The sequence below is a fragment of the Salvelinus alpinus genome, chromosome 24, assembly GCF_045679555.1.
Source record: "Salvelinus alpinus chromosome 24, SLU_Salpinus.1, whole genome shotgun sequence".
NCBI lineage: Eukaryota > Metazoa > Chordata > Actinopteri > Salmoniformes > Salmonidae > Salvelinus > Salvelinus alpinus.
In genome coordinates this window covers 39135125-39159307 of record NC_092109.1, presented here as the reverse complement: position 1 = coordinate 39159307, position 24183 = coordinate 39135125, and the positions used below count along the sequence as shown (strand labels likewise).

At 46.7% G+C, this 24183-nt stretch overlaps 1 protein-coding gene across 1 annotated transcript in view; it reads left to right on the top strand.

The window, feature by feature from the left end:
• LOC139552808 (relaxin receptor 2-like) overlaps positions 1–24183 on the top strand; it is a 206635-nt gene that overhangs the window by 69582 nt on the left and 112870 nt on the right. Inside the window, 1 exon segment of the mRNA XM_071364858.1 lies at positions 14593–14664. Coding sequence (XP_071220959.1) covers positions 14593–14664 — 72 coding nt within the window.

Below are 24183 nucleotides of genomic sequence, written 5' to 3'. Positions count from 1 at the left end.
CTGTTGTTTTGTATGTGTGTGATGGTCAGGGCGTGAGTTTTGGGTGGGCAGTCTATGTTTGCTGTTTCTATGTTGGTTTTGGGTTGCCTGGTATGGCTCTTAATTAGAGGCAGGTGTTTTGCGTTTTCCTCTAATTGAGAGTCATATTAAGGTAGGTTGTTCTCACTGGTTGTTTGTGGGTGATTGTCTCCTGTGTCTTTCGTGTCTGTGCACCACACGGGACTGTCTTGGCTGTTCGTTCGTTTGATGTAGTCTGTTCCTGTTCGTGAGTTCTGCGTGTAGTTATGTAAGTTCCATGTTCAGGTCTGTCTACGTCGTGTTTGTTATTTTGTAATTTCCAAGTGTTTTCGTATTTCGTCTTCGTGTTTCAATAAATATCATTTATGTCTAATTACCTCGCTGCGTATTGGTCCACCGATCCTTCTCTCCTCTCCTCGTCCGAGGAGGAGGAGGAAGACGACAGCCGTAACAGATCTTGTGAAATCAGACAATATTTCAGATTTTCTAAGCGTTTTACAGCGAAAACACAATAAATCGTTATATTAGCATACCACATGTGCAAACGTTACCCCAGCATGAATCCAAGGCAAGGGGAGCGATAACGTTATGATCACCAAAATATATTAATTTTTTCACTAACCTTCTCAGAATTCTTCCGATGACACTCCTGTAACATCATATTACAACATACATATAGAGTTTGTTCGAAAATGTGCATATTTAGCCACAAAAAAACGTGGTTATACAATGAGAATAGTAGCAAAACTGGCCTGAAAATGTCGGGCGCTACCTTTGAGAGTGATCTAGTCTAATCGATAGCTAATCATAAACTTGACTAAAAAATACAGGGTTGACAGGAATCTAAAGACAAATTAGTTCTTAATGCAATCGCTGACTTACTGTGCAATACCGGGTCCGCCAAGCGAAGCTACACATAACAAAATGGCGATATATGCGTTTAAAATTTTTCAACAGAACAGCGATTTATCATCATAAATAGTTCTTACTGTGAGCTGTTCTTCCATCAGTATCTTGGGCAATGTATCCTTTCTTGGGTCTAATCTTCTTTTGGTCGAAAGATGTCCTCTTGTCCGTCGAAATGCCCACTAACGTTCGACCGGGACCCCGAAACGTGCCCGGCGCTTCAAAGTGCATCACAAAGCAATGCCTCAAAATCGCACTAAACGGATATAAATTGCTATAAAACGGTTTAAATTAACTACCTTATGATGTTTTTAACACCTATAACGAGTAAAAACATGACCGGCGATATATAAGTGGCTAAACCAACGCTTGGAAAGAGAGCCAGTCCGACGTCCATCTTGCGTCAGGCGCAGAAGGAAAAGAACGGTACATCCGGTCTTTCGCGTTTTATACAGGCCCTGATTGCGCAATCGACTCCATTCAAATTGTCACCTCTTACTGACATCTAGAGGAAGGCATGGGCAGTGTTTGTATCCTCATAGGATTTACAGGGACTTTAAAACTGACCTGGGACCAGAGGCCAAAATTTCTGAAATCTCACTCCATATCAGGAAAAGTGCTGTATAATGAGTTCTGTTTCACTCAGAGACATAATTCAAACGGCTATAGAAACTAGAGAGTGTTTTCTATCCAATAATAACAATAATATGCATATTGTACGAGCAAGAATTGAGTATGAGGCAGTTTAATTTGGAGACGATAAATGCTAACGTTGAAACAGCACCCCCTATATTGAGAAAAGGTTAAAATTCTAATAGTTCGCCTAATTTCCGTTTATGTGACAAAACAAGAAAGTATAGTGTAGAGAATCATTTTACCATCTAAACTGCTGTGAAATATATTTTCCATAACCCCAAATAATGTTTTTTTAACTGTTTGAAACTGGTGTACCAAACCAAAAGTAAAAGACACAAAAACTAAACTTAACAACCCGGAAGTATAGATAGTGCACATAAAACAACTCTACCGCTTCTTAGACTTGCTTTCAATGAGAATGACAGATCTATAACTCACATTTCTATGTGAATTTAGCCGGGTAGCCCAAAAAGTTACATATTGCAGCTTTAAGGAGGCAAAAGAGGATAAGAGTACAAAAGACACAGTGTGACTGTGAAACACGATGAAACAGGCGCCCACGCAAAAACACACGCACACTTTCACGGTCATGTAGAGGTCTCTCTCTGATGTGTATCTCTCTCATTGTCTGTCACACACACACACACACACACACACACACACACACACACACACACACACACACACACACACACACACACACACACACACACACACACACACACACACACACACACACACACACACACACACACACACACACACTAGTGCGGCCATGCAGACGTGGCTTCCTGAGACATAGGGTCTGTGTTCACTCTGTGATCAAAGTGGAAGTTACGGGCCTCCCGAGTGGCGCAGTGGTCTAAGGCCCTGCATCGCAGTGTTGTGGTGTCACTACAGCCTGGGGTTCAATTCCGGGCTGTGTCATTACGAACGTTTGTCCCGTAGGGTGGTGCACAGTAGGTCTGGGTTTGGCCGGGGGGGGGGGTTTACTTGGCTCATTGTGCTCTAGTGACTACTTGTGACGGGGTGGACGCCTGCAGGCTGACCTTGGTTGTCAGTTGAACGGTGTTTCTTCCGACACATTGGTGCAGCTGCCTTCTGGGTTCAGGGAGTGGGTGTAAAGAAGCGTGGTTTCGGGAGTCATAATTTTGGGTGGACGCATGACTCGAAACTTCGCCTCTCCCGAGCCCGTTGGGGAGTTGCAGTGAAGAGTTGCAGCGAAGAGACAAGCTCCCGAAAGAACACGGGGTAAAATGAATAAATTGTTTTATTCGTTTTTTACTCATTCATTAATCATCATCAGTTATTTATTAAGTTTCTCTGGACTTAATCACTCTGAACATCATCAATGCCTGTCTCTCTCTATTTGAAGATTTATAGGAGTGTTGTTGTGTCTCTCTTGTCGTGATGTGTGTTTTGTCCGATATATATTTTTTAATCCCAGCCCCCGTCTCGGCAGGAGGCCTTTTGGTAGGCTGTCATTGTAAATAAGAATTTTGGTCTTAACTGCCTATTTAAATAAAAGTTTAATATTTTTACAGACACACACAAACAAACACTTTAATTGTTTATTTATTTATTCATATCACTTCTTATCTACAGTATAACTTCACTGCAGAGACCGAGATCGAGACTGACACAGAGACTGACACAGAGACTGAGACTGACCCAGAGACTGAGACTAACCCAGAGACCGAGATCGAGACCGAGACTGACACAGAGACTGACACAGAGACCGAGATCGAGACTGACACAGAGACTGACACAGAGACCGAGATCGAGACCGAGACTGACACAGAGACTGACACAGAGACTGACATAGAGACTGACACAGAGACTGACACAGAGACTGAGACTGACCCAGAGACTGAGACTAACCCAGAGACCGAGATCGAGACCGAGACTGACACAGAGACTGACACAGAGACTGACACAGAGACTGACACAGAGACTGACACAGAGACTGACACAGAGACTGAGACTGACCCAGAGACTGAGACTAACCCAGAGACCGAGATCGAGACCGAGACTGACACAGAGACTGACACAGAGACCGAGATCGAGACTGACACAGAGACTGACACAGAGACCGAGATCGAGACCAAGACTGACACAGAGACTGACACAGAGACTGACACAGAGACTGAGACTGACCCAGAGACTAACCCAGAGACCGAGATCGAGACCGAGACTGACACAGAGACTGACACAGAGACTGACATAGAGACTGACACAGAGACTGACACAGAGACTGAGACTGACCCAGAGACTGAGACTAACCCAGAGACCGAGATCGAGACCGAGACTGACACAGAGACTGACACAGAGACTGACACAGAGACTGACACAGAGACTGACACAGAGACTGACACAGAGACTGACACAGAGACTGAGACTGACCCAGAGACTGAGACTAACCCAGAGACCGAGATCGAGACCGAGACTGACACAGAGACTGACACAGAGACTGACACAGAGACAGACACAGAGACTGACACAGAGACTGACACAGAGACTGACACAGAGACTCACACAGAGACTGACACAGAGACTGACAAAGAGACTGACAAAGAGACTGACACAGAGACAGACACAGAGACAGACACAGAGACAGACACAGAGACTGACACGGAGACTGACACAGAGACTGACACAGAGACTGACACATAGACTGACACAGAGACAGACACAGAGACTGACCCAGAGACTGAGACTGACCCAGAGACTGACACAGAGACAGACACAGAGACTGACACAGAGACTGACAAAGAGACTGACAAAGAGACTGACACAGAGTCAGACACAGAGACAGACACAGAGACTGACACAGAGACTGACACAGAGACTGACACAGAGACTGACACAGAGACTGACACAGAGACAGACACAGAGACAGACACAGAGACTGACCCAGAGACTGAGACTGACCCAGAGACTGACACAGAGACAGACACAGAGACTGACACAGAGACTGACACAGAGACAGACACCGAGACTGACACAGAGACAGACACAGAGACTGACACATAGACTGACACAGAGACTGACACAGAGACTGACACAGAGACTGACACAGAGACAGACACAGAGACTGACACAGAGACTGACACAGAGACAGACACAGAGACTGTCCCAGAGACTGAGACTGACCCAGAGGCTGAGACTGACACGGAGATTAAGAGACAAAGAGACGTAGACAGACACATACACAGACACAGAGACAGAGACTGAGACTGAATTGACACAGATACTTAGTTTGACCCAGAGACTGACCCAGAGACTGAGACTGACCCAGAGACTGACACAGAGATTATGTATTGTGATCAGCACCAAGTTAAATAAAGTAAAAAAAATTAAAATAAAAATAAAAAAAACATACAGACACACACACACTTTGTTAACTGTTTATTAATTTATTCATATCACTTATCTTCAGTATAACTTCACTGCAGAGACCGATAGCGAGATCGAGACTGAGACTGACACAGAGACCTAGACTGACACAGAGACCTAGACCGACACAGAGACAGACACAGAGACAGACACAGAGACAGACACAGTGACAGAGACAGACACAGAGACAGACACAGGGACATAAATGGAGACTAACACAAAGACTGGCACAGAAACAGAGAGACTGAGACTGACATGGAAACAGAGACTGAGACTGACACGGAGACAGATACTGACACAGAGACAGAGACTGAGAGACTGAGACAGAGACTGAGACTGACACGGAGACAGAGAGACTGACACGGAGACAGATACTGACATAGAGACTGACATAGAGACTGACACGGAGACTGACACAGAGACTGACACAGAGACAGACACAGGGACATAAATGGAGACTAACACAAAGACTGGCACAGAAACAGAGAGACTGAGACTGACACGGAAACAGAGACTGAGACTGACACGGAAACAGAGACTGACACGGAAACAGAGACTGTCACGGAGACAGAGACTGACATGGAGACAGAGACTGAGAGACCGAGACTGACACAGAGACTGACACGGAGACAGAGACTGACACAGAGACTGACACAGAGACAGAGATTGAGACTGACACGGAGACGGAGACTGAGACTGACACGGCGACAGAGAGACTGACACGGAGACAGAGACTGACACGGAGACAGAGACAGAGACTGACATGGAGACAGAGACTGACACAGAGACAGAGAGACTGAGACTGACATGAAGACAGAGAGACTGAGACTGACACGGAGAGACAGAGACTGACACGGAGACAGAGAGACTGACACGGAGACAGACACTGAGACTGACAAGGAGACAGAGAGACTGAGACTGACACGGAGACAGACACTGAGACTGACACTGAGACTGACACTGAGACTGACACGGAGACAGAGAGACTGAGACTGACACGGAGACAGAGAGACTGAGACCGACACGGAGACAGAGAGACTGAGACTGACACGGAGAGACTGAGACTGACACGGAGACAGAGAGACTGAGACTGACACGGAGACAGAGAGACTGAGACTGACACGGAGACAGAGAGACTGAGACTGACACGGAGAGACAGAGACTGACACGGAGACAGAGAGACTGACACGGAGACAGACACTGAGACTGACAAGGATACAGAGAGACTGAGAATGACACGGAGACAGACACTGAGACTGACACTGAGACTGACACTGAGACTGACACGGAGACAGAGAGACTGAGACTGACACGGAGACAGAGAGACTGAGACTGACACGGAGACAGAGAGACTGAGACTGACACAGAGACAGAGAGACTGAGACTGACACGGAGACAGAGAGACTGAGACTGACACGGAGACAGAGAGACTGAGACTGACACGGAGACAGAGAGACTGAGACTGACACGGAGAGACTGAGACTGACACGGAGACAGAGAGACTGAGACTGACACGGAGACAGAGAGACTGAGACTGACACGGAGACAGAGAGACTGAGACTGACACGGAGACAGAGAGACTGAGACTGACACGGAGAGACAGAGACTGACACGGAGACAGACACTGAGACTGACCCGGAGACAGAGAGACTGAGACTGACACGGAGAGACAGAGACTGACACGGAGAGACAGAGACTGACACGGAGACAGACACTGAGACTGACACGGAGACAGAGAGACTGAGACTGACACGGAGACAGAGAGACTGAGACTGACACGGAACCTGAGACTGACAAGGAGACAGAGACTGACACGGAGACAGAGACTGAGAGACTGAGAATGACACGGAGACTGAGACTGACACAGAGACTGAGTTGACACAGAGACCGAGACTGACATGGAGACAGGGACTGAGACTGACACGGAGACAGAGAGACTGAGACTGACACGAAGACAGAGACTGACACTGAGACTGACACTGAGACAGACACTGAGACTGACACGGAGACAGAGACACTGAGACTGACACGGAGACAGAGAGACTGAGACTGACACGGAGACAGAGACACTGAGACTGACACGGAGACAGACACTGAGACTGACACGGAGACAGAGAGACTGAGACTGACACGGAGACAGAGACTGACACTGAGACTGACACTGAGACAGACACTGAGACTGACACGGAGACAGAGACACTGAGACTGACACGGAGACAGAGAGACTGAGACTGACACGGAGACAGAGACACTGAGACTGACACGGAGACAGACACTGAGACTGACACGGAGACAGAGAGACTGAGACTGACACGGAGACAGAGAGACTGAGACTGACACGGAGACAGAGAGACTGAGACTGACACGGAGACTGAGACTGAGAGACTGAGAATGACACGGAGACTGAGACTGACACAGAGACTGAGTTGACACAGAGACCGAGACTGACCCAGAGTGGACCATTGTTCTACTAGACCGTCTTCTGGGCCTCTGGGTCATTGTACTGGATCAGGGGGCAGGGCTTTACACTGTACTGGGTCAGGGCTTTATACTGTACTAGGTCAGGGCTTTACATTGTAAGAGAGCCAGTCCGACGTCCATCTTGCGTCAGGCGCAGCAGGAAAAGAACGGTACATCCGGTCTTTCGCGTTTTATACAGGCCCTGATTGCGCAATCGACTCCATTCAAATTGTCACCTCTTACTGACATCTAGAGGAAGGCATGGGCAGTGTTTGTATCCTCATAGGATTTACAGGGACTTTAAAACTGACCTGGGACCAGAGGCCAAAATTTCTGAAATCTCACTCCATATCAGGAAAAGTGCTGTATAATGAGTTCTGTTTCACTCAGAGACATAATTCAAACGGCTATAGAAACTAGAGAGTGTTTTCTATCCAATAATAACAATAATATGCATATTGTACGAGCAAGAATTGAGTATGAGGCAGTTTAATTTGGAGACGATAAATGCTAACGTTGAAACAGCACCCCCTATATTGAGAAAAGGTTAAAATTCTAATAGTTCGCCTAATTTCCGTTTATGTGACAAAACAAGAAAGTATAGTGTAGAGAATCATTTTACCATCTAAACTGCTGTGAAATATATTTTCCATAACCCCAAATAATGTTTTTTTAACTGTTTGAAACTGGTGTACCAAACCAAAAGTAAAAGACACAAAAACTAAACTTAACAACCCGGAAGTATAGATAGTGCACATAAAACAACTCTACCGCTTCTTAGACTTGCTTTCAATGAGAATGACAGATCTATAACTCACATTTCTATGTGAATTTAGCCGGGTAGCCCAAAAAGTTACATATTGCAGCTTTAAGGAGGCAAAAGAGGATAAGAGTACAAAAGACACAGTGTGACTGTGAAACACGATGAAACAGGCGCCCACGCAAAAACACACGCACACTTTCACGGTCATGTAGAGGTCTCTCTCTGATGTGTATCTCTCTCATTGTCTGTCACACACACACACACACACACACACACACACACACACACACACACACACACACACACACACACACACACACACACACACACACACACACACACACACTAGTGCGGCCATGCAGACGTGGCTTCCTGAGACATAGGGTCTGTGTTCACTCTGTGATCAAAGTGGAAGTTACGGGCCTCCCGAGTGGCGCAGTGGTCTAAGGCCCTGCATCGCAGTGTTGTGGTGTCACTACAGCCTGGGGTTCAATTCCGGGCTGTGTCATTACGAACGTTTGTCCCGTAGGGTGGTGCACAGTAGGTCTGGGTTTGGCCGGGGGGGGGGGTTTACTTGGCTCATTGTGCTCTAGTGACTACTTGTGACGGGGTGGACGCCTGCAGGCTGACCTTGGTTGTCAGTTGAACGGTGTTTCTTCCGACACATTGGTGCAGCTGCCTTCTGGGTTCAGGGAGTGGGTGTAAAGAAGCGTGGTTTCGGGAGTCATAATTTTGGGTGGACGCATGACTCGAAACTTCGCCTCTCCCGAGCCCGTTGGGGAGTTGCAGTGAAGAGTTGCAGCGAAGAGACAAGCTCCCGAAAGAACACGGGGTAAAATGAATAAATTGTTTTATTCGTTTTTTACTCATTCATTAATCATCATCAGTTATTTATTAAGTTTCTCTGGACTTAATCACTCTGAACATCATCAATGCCTGTCTCTCTCTATTTGAAGATTTATAGGAGTGTTGTTGTGTCTCTCTTGTCGTGATGTGTGTTTTGTCCGATATATATTTTTTAATCCCAGCCCCCGTCTCGGCAGGAGGCCTTTTGGTAGGCTGTCATTGTAAATAAGAATTTTGGTCTTAACTGCCTATTTAAATAAAAGTTTAATATTTTTACAGACACACACAAACAAACACTTTAATTGTTTATTTATTTATTCATATCACTTCTTATCTACAGTATAACTTCACTGCAGAGACCGAGATCGAGACTGACACAGAGACTGACACAGAGACTGAGACTGACCCAGAGACTAACCCAGAGACCGAGATCGAGACCGAGACTGACACAGAGACTGACACAGAGACCGAGATCGAGACTGACACAGAGACTGACACAGAGACCGAGATCGAGACCAAGACTGACACAGAGACTGACACAGAGACTGACACAGAGACTGAGACTGACCCAGAGACTAACCCAGAGACCGAGATCGAGACCGAGACTGACACAGAGACTGACACAGAGACTGACACAGAGACTGACACAGAGACTGAGACACAGAGACTGAGACTAACCCAGAGACTGACACAGAGACTGACACAGAGACTGACACAGAGACTGACACAGAGACTGACACAGAGACTGACACAGAGACTGACACAGAGACTGAGACTGACCCAGAGACTGAGACTAACCCAGAGACCGAGATCGAGACCGAGACTGACACAGAGACTGACACAGAGACCGAGATCGAGACTGACACAGAGACTGACACAGAGACCGAGATCGAGACCAAGACTGACACAGAGACTGACACAGAGACTGACACAGAGACTGAGACTGACCCAGAGACTAACCCAGAGACCGAGATCGAGACCGAGACTGACACAGAGACTGACACAGAGACTGACATAGAGACTGACACAGAGACTGACACAGAGACTGAGACTGACCCAGAGACTGAGACTAACCCAGAGACCGAGATCGAGACCGAGACTGACACAGAGACTGACACAGAGACTGACACAGAGACTGACACAGAGACTGACACAGAGACTGACACAGAGACTGACACAGAGACTGAGACTGACCCAGAGACTGAGACTAACCCAGAGACCGAGATCGAGACCGAGACTGACACAGAGACTGACACAGAGACTGACACAGAGACAGACACAGAGACTGACACAGAGACTGACACAGAGACTGACACAGAGACTCACACAGAGACTGACACAGAGACTGACAAAGAGACTGACAAAGAGACTGACACAGAGACAGACACAGAGACAGACACAGAGACAGACACAGAGACTGACACGGAGACTGACACAGAGACTGACACAGAGACTGACACAGAGACTGACACAGAGACAGACACAGAGACTGACCCAGAGACTGAGACTGACCCAGAGACTGACACAGAGACAGACACAGAGACTGACACAGAGACTGACAAAGAGACTGACACAGAGACAGACACAGAGACAGACACAGAGACTGACACAGAGACTGACACAGAGACTGACACAGAGACTGACACAGAGACTGACACAGAGACTGACACAGAGACAGACACAGAGACTGACCCAGAGACTGAGACTGACCCAGAGACTGACACAGAGACAGACACAGAGACTGACACAGAGACTGACACAGAGACAGACACCGAGACTGACACAGAGACAGACACAGAGACTGACACATAGACTGACACAGAGACTGACACAGAGACTGACACAGAGACTGACACAGAGACAGACACAGAGACTGACACAGAGACTGACCCAGAGACTGAGACTGACCCAGAGGCTGAGACTGACACGGAGATTAAGAGACAAAGAGACGTAGACAGACACATACACAGACACAGAGACAGAGACTGAGACTGAATTGACACAGATACTTAGTTTGACCCAGAGACTGACCCAGAGACTGAGACTGACCCAGAGACTGACACAGAGATTATGTATTGTGATCAGCACCAAGTTAAATAAAGTAAAAAAAATAAAAATAAAAATAAAAAAAACATACAGACACACACACACTTTGTTAACTGTTTATTAATTTATTCATATCACTTATCTTCAGTATAACTTCACTGCAGAGACCGATAGCGAGATCGAGACTGAGACTGACACAGAGACCTAGACTGACACAGAGACCTAGACCGACACAGAGACAGACACAGAGACAGACACAGAGACAGACACAGTGACAGAGACAGACACAGAGACAGACACAGGGACATAAATGGAGACTAACACAAAGACTGGCACAGAAACAGAGAGACTGAGACTGACATGGAAACAGAGACTGAGACTGACACGGAGACAGATACTGACACAGAGACAGAGACTGAGAGACTGAGACAGAGACTGAGACTGACACGGAGACAGAGAGACTGACACGGAGACAGATACTGACATAGAGACTGACATAGAGACTGACACGGAGACTGACACAGAGACTGACACAGAGACAGACACAGGGACATAAATGGAGACTAACACAAAGACTGGCACAGAAACAGAGAGACTGAGACTGACACGGAAACAGAGACTGAGACTGACACGGAAACAGAGACTGACACGGAAACAGAGACTGTCACGGAGACAGAGACTGACATGGAGACAGAGACTGAGAGACCGAGACTGACACAGAGACTGACACGGAGACAGAGACTGACACAGAGACTGACACAGAGACAGAGATTGAGACTGACACGGAGACGGAGACTGAGACTGACACGGCGACAGAGAGACTGACACGGAGACAGAGACTGACACGGAGACAGAGACAGAGACTGACATGGAGACAGAGACTGACACAGAGACAGAGAGACTGAGACTGACACGGAGAGACAGAGACTGACACGGAGACAGAGAGACTGACACGGAGACAGACACTGAGACTGACAAGGAGACAGAGAGACTGAGACTGACACGGAGACAGACACTGAGACTGACACTGAGACTGACACTGAGACTGACACGGAGACAGAGAGACTGAGACTGACACGGAGACAGAGAGACTGAGACTGACACGGAGACAGAGAGACTGAGACCGACACGGAGACAGAGAGACTGAGACTGACACGGAGAGACTGAGACTGACACGGAGACAGAGAGACTGAGACTGACACGGAGACAGAGAGACTGAGACTGACACGGAGACAGAGAGACTGAGACTGACACGGAGAGACAGAGACTGACACGGAGACAGAGAGACTGACACGGAGACAGACACTGAGACTGACAAGGATACAGAGAGACTGAGACTGACACGGAGACAGACACTGAGACTGACACTGAGACTGACACTGAGACTGACACGGAGACAGAGAGACTGAGACTGACACGGAGACAGAGAGACTGAGACTGACACGGAGACAGAGAGACTGAGACTGACACAGAGACAGAGAGACTGAGACTGACACGGAGACAGAGAGACTGAGACTGACACGGAGACAGAGAGACTGAGACTGACACGGAGACAGAGAGACTGAGACTGACACGGAGAGACTGAGACTGACACGGAGACAGAGAGACTGAGACTGACACGGAGACAGAGAGACTGAGACTGACACGGAGACAGAGAGACTGAGACTGACACGGAGACAGAGAGACTGAGACTGACACGGAGAGACAGAGACTGACACGGAGACAGACACTGAGACTGACCCGGAGACAGAGAGACTGAGACTGACACGGAGAGACAGAGACTGACACGGAGAGACAGAGACTGACACGGAGACAGACACTGAGACTGACACGGAGACAGAGAGACTGAGACTGACACGGAGACAGAGAGACTGAGACTGACACGGAACCTGAGACTGACAAGGAGACAGAGACTGACACGGAGACAGAGACTGAGAGACTGAGAATGACACGGAGACTGAGACTGACACAGAGACTGAGTTGACACAGAGACCGAGACTGACATGGAGACAGGGACTGAGACTGACACGGAGACAGAGAGACTGAGACTGACACGAAGACAGAGACTGACACTGAGACTGACACTGAGACAGACACTGAGACTGACACGGAGACAGAGACACTGAGACTGACACGGAGACAGAGAGACTGAGACTGACACGGAGACAGAGACACTGAGACTGACACGGAGACAGACACTGAGACTGACACGGAGACAGAGAGACTGAGACTGACACGGAGACAGAGAGACTGAGACTGACACGGAGACAGAGAGACTGAGACTGACACGGAGACTGAGACTGAGAGACTGAGAATGACACGGAGACTGAGACTGACACAGAGACTGAGTTGACACAGAGACCGAGACTGACCCAGAGTGGACCATTGTTCTACTAGACCGTCTTCTGGGCCTCTGGGTCATTGTACTGGATCAGGGGGCAGGGCTTTACACTGTACTGGGTCAGGGCTTTACATTGTACTGGGTCAGGGCTTTACATTGTACTGGGTCAGGGCTTTACACTGTACTGGGTCAGGGCATTACATTGTACTGGGTCAGGGCTTTACACTGTACTGGGTCAGGGCTTTACACTGTACTGGGTCAGGGCTTTACATTGTACTGGGTCAGGGCTTTAGATTGTACTGGGTCAGGGCTTTACACTGTACTGGGTCAGGGCTTTACACTGTACTGGGTCAGGGCTTTACATTGTACTGGGTCAGGGCTTTACACTGTACTGGGTCAGGGCTTTACACTGTACTGGGTCAGGGCTTTACATTGTACTGGGTCAGGGCTTTACATTGTACTGGGTCAGGGCTTTACACTGTACTGGGTCAGGGCTTTACACTGTACTGGGTCAGGGCTTTATACTGTACTGGGTCAGGGCTTTACACTGTACTGGGTCAGGGCTTTACATTGTACTGGGTCAGGGCTTTACATTGTACTGGGTCAGGGCTTTACACTGTACTGGGTCAGGGCTTTACATTATACTGGGCCAGGGCATTACACTGTACTGGGTCAGGGCTTTACACTGTACTGGGTCAGGGCTTCACACTGTACTGGGTCAGGGCTTTACACTGTACTGGGCCAGGGCATTACACTGTACTGGGTCAGGGCTTTACTCTGTACTGGGTCAGGGCTTTAGACTGTACTGGGTCAGGGCTTTAGACTGTACTGGGTCAGGGCTTTACATTGTACTGTGTCAGGGCTTTACACTGTACTGGGTTGTGTTAAAGCTAGAAACATGTTTGTTTACCACATGAAAACTCAACCTCTGTGTTTTATTTTAGAATGAGATTGTGCTATTAATAATACATTTGCTGGTACCTGGTGAAATAATGTTGAATCTCTGTGCTTGAGTTGACTGTGTGTGTGTGTGTGTGTGTGTGTGTGTGTGTGTGTGTGTGTGTGTGTGTGTGTGTGTGTGTGTGTGTGTGTGTGTGTGTGTGTGTGTGTGTGTGTGTGTGTGTGTGTGTGTGTGTGTGTGTGTGTGTGTGTGTGTGTGTGTGTGTGTTTCTCATCTCAGGTTCCTACAGAATAACAGCATCCAGACAATCTCCACTCAAGCCTTCAGTGGACTCTACAAGCTAGAGAGACTGTGAGTACTGACATAGCTCTATCCACCGTATGTGGGCCTCTTTACACTACACGACTTATGTGGGCCTCTTTACACTACACAACTTATGTGGGCCTCTTTACACTACACGACTTATGTGGGCCTCTTTACACTACAAGACTTATGTGGGCCTCTTTACACTACACGACTTATGTGGGCCTCTTTACACTACAAGACTTATGTGGGCCTCTTTACACTACACGACTTATGTGGGCCTCTTTACACTACACGACTTATGTGGGCCTCTTTACACTACACGACTTATGTGGGCCTCTTTACACTACACGACTTATGTGGGCCTCTTTACACTACAGGACTTTGATGACACAAACTAGGTCCAGGAGAGATTCTTGTGTAAAGAGACGGATCTAGATTAAAATCTCTCTTGAAGAGATTCCCTCCACACTACCTCCGGAGTACTCTCATACCCTCCTCTGAGTGTAAAGACAATAGCTCTCCCACACCACATATCCCCATGCAAGAATGACCTTAATACCAGTAGACAGCATTTTTTTCTCTGTTAGCCAAATTGAACATGGAAATATCCACACATTTGTGAATCATTGCATTAATCAAGTGTGCAATTGTATGTGCAAAATGGTTTAGATGAGAAGCTCCTGTAAAGTTTGAATTGCTATCCTTATTTTGTTTGACTATATACTACGGTATTTACGGTATGCTAATGGCCACACTCCATCCAAGGAGAGTCTAAACAGAGAGGATGCAAATCTGATGTTGAAGAGAGCTAGATCTCACTAGACACATTTTATGAATGTAAATCCACCCTTACTAAAGACAGAGATGGAGAGAGAGAGAGAGATGGGGGGAGACGGAGAGAGACTGGAGAGGGGGGAGACGGAGAGAGAGGGGAGGGGGAGAGAGGGAGAGAGAGGGGAGAGGGGGGGAGACGGAGAGAGGGGGGAGACGGGGAGAGAGAGGGGGGAGGGGGGAGACGGAGAGAGAGGGGGGAGACGGAGAGAGAGGGGAGGGTGGAGACGGAGAGAGGGGGGAGGGGGGAGACGGAGAGAGGGGGGAGAGGGGTGGAGACGGAGAGAGAGGGGGGAGAGGGGAGACGGAGAGAGAGGGGAGGGGGGAGACGGAGAGAGAGGGGGTAGACGGAGAGAGAGAGAGGGGGGAGACGGAGAGAGAGGGGGGAGGGAGAGAGAGGGGGGGAGGGAGAGAGAGGAGAGGGGGGAGACGGAGAGAGAGGGGGGAGACGGAGAGAGAGGGGGGAGACGGAGAGAGGGGGGAGAGGGGTGGAGACGGAGAGAGAGGGGGAGAGGGGAGACGGAGAGAGAGGGGGGAGACGGAGAGAGAGGGGGAGACGGAGAGAGAGGGGAGGGGGAGACGGGGAGAGAGAGGGGGTAGACGGAGAGAGAGGGGAGGAGGGAGACGGAGAGAGAGGGGGGAGACGGAGAGAGAGGGGAGGGGGGAGACGGAGAGAGAGGGGGGAGACGGAGAGAGAGGGGAGGGGGGAGACGGAGAGAGAGGGGGGAGACGGAGAGAGAGGGGAGGGGGGAGACGGAGAGAGAGGGGGGAGACGGAGAGAGAGGGGAGGGGGGAGACGGAGAGAGAGGGGGGAGACGGAGAGAGAGGGGGGAGACGGAGAGAGAGGGGAGGGGGGAGACGGAGAGAGAGGGGAGGGGGGAGACGGAGAGAGAGGGGGGAGACGGAGAGAGAGGGGAGGGGGGAGACGGAGAGAGAGGGGGGAGACGGAGAGAGAGGGGGGAGATAATGTTCAGAGCTCGTAATACGGCAATCACACGGTACGGCGCCGACGTTTGACTTTCTACATGCAAAATATATATTCCCCCCCCCAGTTAGGGTAGGAAAAAGCCCCCATGAATACTGCTGTTAATCTGCGGTCGCCCCGACGGTACGAACCTAACTATTGATTCTGGACCGCGGACAGTTAGGCTACTGCGAGCTCAGCGCCAAGAAAACAGGAGCGCTACCTCTGCTCATCCGTCCTGAAGGAGAGAGCTGATAGAAAGAAGAGTCACACACCGCATAAAATAACGTTAAAGAATAGCCTAAGCAGCTCGTTCACTTGGACATAGTAAACCAAGACGACCCAATCCATAACATAAAACCACAACCATTTATCAATACCAAAACCAAATTAATAAAGCAGGTATTACTTGCCGTTGCAGACATCATTTTTTTTTATCACGTTCAGCACATAAAGTAGCCCTTCTGGGGATCTAAAGTTTAAATGCAACAATGTTTCAACATGCATTCTTTTAAAAGAGATAGCTAACAGCAAGTGAGCTGTCGTAAACAAAACAAAAAGTCCCATCCTCCAGTCCTTCTTTATGAAATGGGCAATAGCAGGGTCATATAGTTTGGCCTTTGATTTTTATATCTCACAGAGGTACTTTCTCCATTGAGATCAAAGCCAAGGCTGACAGTCAGACCGGTCCAGTGGTGTTCCTGCAGTAAGTCGTAAATCTGTTTCAGGGCGGAGAATGTCCTTTTCAACTGAGGCATTAGACAGGGGAATGGTCAACAGCAGTATCTCTCAGTCAGCCTCTTGGAGAAAGCGGAGGAAGTCGGCCGGGCTCCTAACATGTAAGTCAGACATGGAGTACATCACTGTGAGTTCTCATGGAGTACATCACTGTGAGTTCTGCTTTGAGCCGCGAGAGATCAACGTGAGGCCCATAGCTTTCCTTGAGACTTGAGAACGCGGTGTTGGGGAAGATTTCCCTATATCTGGTGAACCGCTGTGGGTCAATAAGGGCAAGAAACATAAGCCTTTTTGTGGTCCTTGAACCTGTTCTTTAGCTGAGTGAGACGGTTGTCGATGATCCCACTGTGTAGCTGTTGGTACCGGGCGCAGACTTCTCCATGCCTCTGTGCCCTCCACCCTTTCGGATCCCCGGTCTCAGGCACAGTGTCCTCGTAGATAGAGTTTCACTTTTTCTCTCTCCATGGTGCTGTAGAATTCATCGAACCTGGACAGGCAGAAATGGATGTAAAACTTCCTTATTCTGCAAAAATCACAAACAGCATGTCAGAGTACGCAAAGATGGAGTTGAATGTGGATAGCAGGAAGCAGAACTTGAAGCTTGTCACGTGTGTAATGTGTCCATCTGCGCTGTGAACTGTGTCTTCATCAAAGTCATCATCCACAATATATTCAAAGGCTCTCTAGGAGTTCCTCCCTCTTATCATACACAGTGCAAACCAAATGTGAGGAGTTCCACCGTGTTCCACCGTGTTGGAGCCACTCTGGGTAGTCTTCACTGGCATATTTCATTCAGAAGTTTTGTGCGTTTGAATAATCTTGAGAAAAAAGCCACTGAGATCTTACACTCTTTCAATTTTGCGGCATCACCAGATTAAGGGTCAATGGGATCCGGTGTCAAATACCCTTCTAGGGGGGTCTGGGGGGCATTCCTCTCTGTGATATATGTTTTTTTTTAAATAAGTGTGAAATGGTTTTTTCTTGTGAATTTTGAAGGGAAAACACATTCAAAACTTTCCTGATAATTTGGTCAATATATCCCAACCATAACTGAAATACCAATAATTTCTGTATTACTTAAAACTGTTGGTCTAACTCTAACAGTTCAGAAAGTATACACGCTTGGTAATTTGTTTGTAGAACGACTGTGAGAAAGCCAGTTCTGGGGTGTGTTCAGTTCCCTTGAATGTTTGCAACATTGCGTAACGGCTTGTAATGAACGACACATTTACCCAAAATGTTCTTCAACTTTCTTGAACAGACTTTTAGGTAGCCTACATTTGCTCTGTTTGGTGGGTATGGCGAGTGTGGCTTGAAGTAGAGGTTTTCACAGGTCCAACAAACCTGAAATGATGAGATCTGACCCGGGACACGAGCGGGTCCTAAATTCAGAGGTTTTGTCTTAGATCTGGGTCGGGTCTGATATCATTTTCACGGTTCTCAGGTATCTGCAATTAATATGTATTTACCGACTGGACCTGATTGGACCCATCCTCTGTTAATTTAATGTGTGAGGTGATGAGAACTGCGTAAGCTTGTTATCTGTGTTAGCCAATGGTAACTTAATAATAAGTATAGCTTACAGCATGTCCAGCTGAAACTGGTTTCGGATGCTCACCTCAAATATGCCTGCTGCTGCTGAAGAGAGAGAGAGAGCGAGTGAGAGGAAGCTGGCCTAAGCTACTGTTCATTGAGAAGATGGAGGCCTTTTTCATTGAAGTAAAACAAAAGTTAGACAAAAAAAAATCCTAGCCTCGTGAAAAGAAGTAGACAAGTTGTACTATTGTCATTGACAAAAATTAGAAAACCGTTGGCGCGGCCAAATGGACTGTGTGTGTGCAACGCGCTATTCAGGTTTCATTGAATTTTCATATGTATTATCATTTGTTTTATCATTATTGTTATTGTATAACATTATTATTAGTATTGTTATTATTATTATTATTATTGGTATTGTTATTATTAGTATTGCTATTGTTATTATTATTATTATTATTGGTATTGTTATTATTAGTATTGCTATTGTTATTATTATTATTATTATTGGTATTGTTATTATTAGTATTGCTATTGTTATTATTATTATTATTATTGTTATTGTTATTATTATTATTATTATTATTATTGGTATTGTTATTATTATGTTGTGCTCATTAACATAGGTAAAAAATAGGCCTGTTGTGAAATAAATATAGGCCAAGCCTGTTCAAAACTTTTATGACGGTTTAAACCAGTTCGTTATTAGGCTTTATTAGGTTATCAGGCTTGGCTACTGCAGGCCTATGAAGGCAGTGCACACCGCCGCTCCAACTGACTCCTACAGTTGAACTTGACGTGACAAAGAATGTTTTAGATCTCCCGCAGTTACTCCTTTAAATCTAACAATATAATGCTTATCTTTATCCCAAAAATATTCTGAACGAAAACAGTATGAATTAGCTTTTGTTCTGAACGCCTATAACTGTATGTCAGTAGTAGACTTTCTGACAGGGATAAAGATGTCAGTGTCGGGAACATTGCTCCGGCATCCTCTCAGTCTCTCTAGGGCTTAAGCTTCTCATCCTTTACAGATGTCTTTTTTATATTAATATTATACAGAGGACGCCTAGACCTACATACAATGCCCTGGTGCATTTACGCACAAATCTCCGACAGAAGTAAAAAATATATATATCTTTATTTAACTAAGCAAGTCAGTTAAGAACAAATTCACATTTTCAATGAGGAACAGTGGGTTAACTGCCTTGTTCGTGGGGCACAACAACAGATTTGTACCTCATCAGCTCAGGGATTTGATCTTGCAACCTTTCGGTTACTAGTCCAACGCTCTAACAACCAGGCTACCTGCCTCCCCAAATGAACCGTGAGGTGGACAATTATTGTTTTAGGAAAGTAAAAACCAATAAACCAATAGGCTATACAGTTCTGAATATGCTACACATTGTTTTTTTTACATTTGTCATTGGCTGGTTTTAAAGACACGTGACTGTGGATCATTTGGCTATTATCGCTTGTTTATTGATGGTGGTGGCAGCACCCAGGCAAACTTTTATTTTTATTTTTCGGATTGAACGCAGCCCTGGTGACTTTTCTACTCCAAAATGTATGAAAATAAAATGATGGTGACTCCATTAAAATAAAATGTTCTACTCCATCCGAAAATAAAACGTTCCACTCCATCCGAATAACATATTGGTCCATATTATCAGGCCGGTGTGTTATTTAGCAATACCCATGATCACCTGTAGCCCAACAGATGCAGCAAAGTGGCTATAAATAAATATGCCGAAGCCTGCCAATCTGTATTTGTGCTAATCATTAGCTAGTACTTCCCAAACTTAGCTAGTACTTCCCAAACTTAGCTAGTACTTCCCAAACTTAGCTAGTACTTCCCAAATTTAGCTAGTACTTCCCAAAGTTTTTCAGTCATGATCCCCTTTCATCATGGGGGGGAACATCCTATCCCCCCCATGCCTCCTTACCTCCCTCAATTGAATGAACTGCTACTATGATACACAACATAGGGTATGAGAATACCTTGACTTTACCTTTTACAGTACATACAAACACCAGTACCTGGTTTCCCTTCCATATTGAAATCAAGAAGACAAAATGTGTAAACGAGAAATAAAACAGCTTACTGCACTGTCACATGCATCTCTTTCCATAAAGACTACAGTAGATATCAATATAATGTTGGTTCTGGAAGTATTCTCCGGGTGATTATTAGGGTGCATAAACATGATGAGTGCTTTCCCGCCCACAATTTTGGCCTTCACATTTGTTTTCTTAACATAAATAAGGATAGGTTTGCTGCTGCTGGTGGTCAGTCTGGGAGAGGCAGTCTGCTCTCTGACTGGGGAGAGGAACAAGCTTGCTGAGGTTCAGAGAAACAGCAGTCTACTAGGAGTCTACTAGGAACCAGATGTTTCATAGTTTATAATACTACGAAAGTTATTTATTCACAAAATGGAACCCGTTATAACAGTTGTTTTTCACACCAATCAGTTAAGCAATAGAAACCTTCCTCATTTGAAAAAATATTATTTTCTATATAATTTTTTATTCTTGCTTATGAATTGACCATGTTAAATGTGACAGTACTTCTTTATTTGTTACAAGTTAGCTCACAGAGTGAAGGGTTTGTTAAGAAGAGAGAGGAGAGAGAGGGAGAGAGAGATAGAGAGAGAGAGAGACAAAGATAGAAAGAGACAGAGAGAGACAGAGAGAGAGAGAGACAGAGAGAGAGAGGAGATACAAGCCTTGCGCAACTTTTTTCCCTTCACAAACAACGGCCTCTGAGGATTGGGCCTAAACCAAAAGCATAATTGGCAGCGGTGAGATTGATACAATTAGGAATTGAGTAGTACTGTGTAGTGCAAAGCCACAAAAAGCCAGTAGCTACAGTGAGGAAATCATTACCAATCCATCAAATTTGCCTAGGGCTGTGGCGGTCACAGATTTCGTCAGCCAGTGAGAGGAACCAGGCTATGAGGGGTGGCCAGTCCTCTTCTGGCTGTGCCGGGTGGAGATTATACCAGAACATGGCCAAGATGTTCAAATGTTCATAGATGTTGTTCATAGATGACCAGCAGGGTCAAATAATAATAATCACAGTGGATGTCGAGGGTGGAACAGGTCAGCACCTCAGGAGTAAATGTCAGTTGGCTTTTCATAGCCGATCATTCAGAGTATCTCTACCGCTCCTGCGGTCTCTAGAGAGTTGATAACAGCAGGTCTGGGACAGGTAGCACGTCCGGTGAACAGGTCAGGGTTCCATAGCCACAGGCAGAACAGTTAAAACTGGAGCAGCAGCACGACCAGGTGGACTGGGGACAGCAAGGGGTCATCAGGCCAGGTAGTCCTGAGGCATGGTCCTAGGGCTCAGGTCCTCCGAGAGAAAGAAAGAAAGATAGAAAGAAAGAGAGAGCGAATTAGAGAGAGCATACTTAAATTCACACAAGACACCGGATAAGACAGAAGAAATACTCCAGATATAACAGACTGACCCTACCCCCCCGACACATAAACTACTGCCGCATAAATATTGGAGGCTGAGACAGGAGGGGTCAGGAGACACTGTGGCCCCATCCGATGATACCCCCGGACAGGGCCAAACAGGAAGGATATAACCCCACCCACTTTGCCAAAGCACAGCCCCCACACCACTAGAGGGATATCTTCAACCACCAACTTACCATCCTGAGACAAGGCCGAGTATAGCCCACAAAGATCTCCGCCACGGCACAACCCAAGGGGGGGCGTCAACCCACTCAAGTGACGCACACGTCCTAGGGACGGCATGGAAGAGCACCAGTAAGCCAGTGACTCAGCCCCTGTAATAGGGTTAGGGGCAGGTTTTTTTACTAAACCAGCACTGGCCCAGGTTGACTGCTTGTCAGTGCTGAAGAGAAGACAATCCAAGCACAGCTTCTTGGCTTACTCACACCCAGTCATCCACGGATAGCGCTCATAATTGTTGGCTTGAAAATACCTTTCAAATCTCTTTCCTGGCAGTGCTGGTGTTGGCCTTCCACTCTGTACGACATTTAATTAATCGTTGGAATGTAGTCTTCAAAAAGGGCAGTGGTAACAAATTAGCCACCACATCCTCCTGGATAACACCTGCTGCTGTTTGTCACACAAACCACAACAAAAGCTACCTCGAGTATGGGAAAACTGGGTTTCTGCTTGTAATTGCGCTCTCAGTCGGCAGTGACATGTCTCCGGCCTTTAACCTTTATTTAACTAGGTCAGTTAAGTCAATTAATAACAAATTCATATTTACAATGACCGCCTACCCCGGCCAAACTCTAACTCGGACTACGCTGGGAAGAGAAAGGAGGATGTTCCTCATCTGATTATTTTGTGTCTTTGTTGTGTAGAAGGAATAATGTTCAGTAATATTTTTTTATATTCTCTCGTGCGCTCTCTCTCTCTCTCTCTCTTTCTCGTGCGCTCTCTCTCTCTCTCTCTCTCTCTCTCTCTCTCTCTCTCTCTCTCTCTCTCTCTCTCTCTCTCTCTCTCTCTCTCTCTCGCTCTCTCTCGCTCTCTCTCTCTCTTTCTCTCTCTCCCTCTCTTTCTCTCTCTCTCTTTCCCCCTCTCCCTCTCTCTCTCTCCATCTCCCCCCCCCCCCCCCCCCCAACATACACTACCGTTCAAACATTTGGGGTCACTTAGAAATGTCCTTGTTTTTGAAAACACCAGTCTCAACATCAACCATGAAGAGGCGACTCCGGGATGCTGGCCTTCTAGGCAGAGTTGTAAAGAAAAAGCCATATCTCAAATTGGCCAATAAAAAGAAAATATTTAGATTATCCCTTTAATTTCCAACACACACTGAAGAGATTAAATCAGAAAATCATAAACAATTATTGGAACGATTAAATAGAATATTTATATATCCCCACTGCTTAAACCAGACTGTATGTCAGCTGTAACCTACAGGTTGTAAATAGAGTATAGGGCTGCGTCCCAAATGCACCCAATTCCCTATATAGTGCACTACTTTTGAAAAGGGAAGGAGAAAGGAAGGAGAAAGGAAGGAGGAGGAAGGAGGAGGAGGAAGGAGAAAGGAGGTAGGAGGAAGGAGGAAGGAGGGGGATGATGGAGGGAGGAGGAAAGAGGGAGAGGAAAGGAAAGGAGGAAGGAGGCAGGAGGAAGAAGGAGGCAGGAGGGAGGAGGAAGGAGGGAGGAAGGAGGAGGGGGGAGGAAGGAAGGAGATGGGAGAAAGGAGACAGGAGGGAGGAGGAAGGAGGGAGGAAGGAGGAGGGAGGAAGGAGGAGGGGGAGGAAGGAAGGAGATGGGAGAAAGGAGGGGAAAGAAAGGAGCGAGGAGGAAGTAGGGAGGAGGATTTTTTTGTAATTTATTTTTTATTTAACCTTTATTTAACTAGGCAAGTCAGTTAAGAACAAATTCTTATTTACAATGACTGCCGATGCTGGGCCAACTGTGCTTCGCCCTATGGGACTCTCAATCACAGCTGGTTGTGATACAGCTTGGAATCTAGGTGGAAGGAGGGAGGAGAAAGG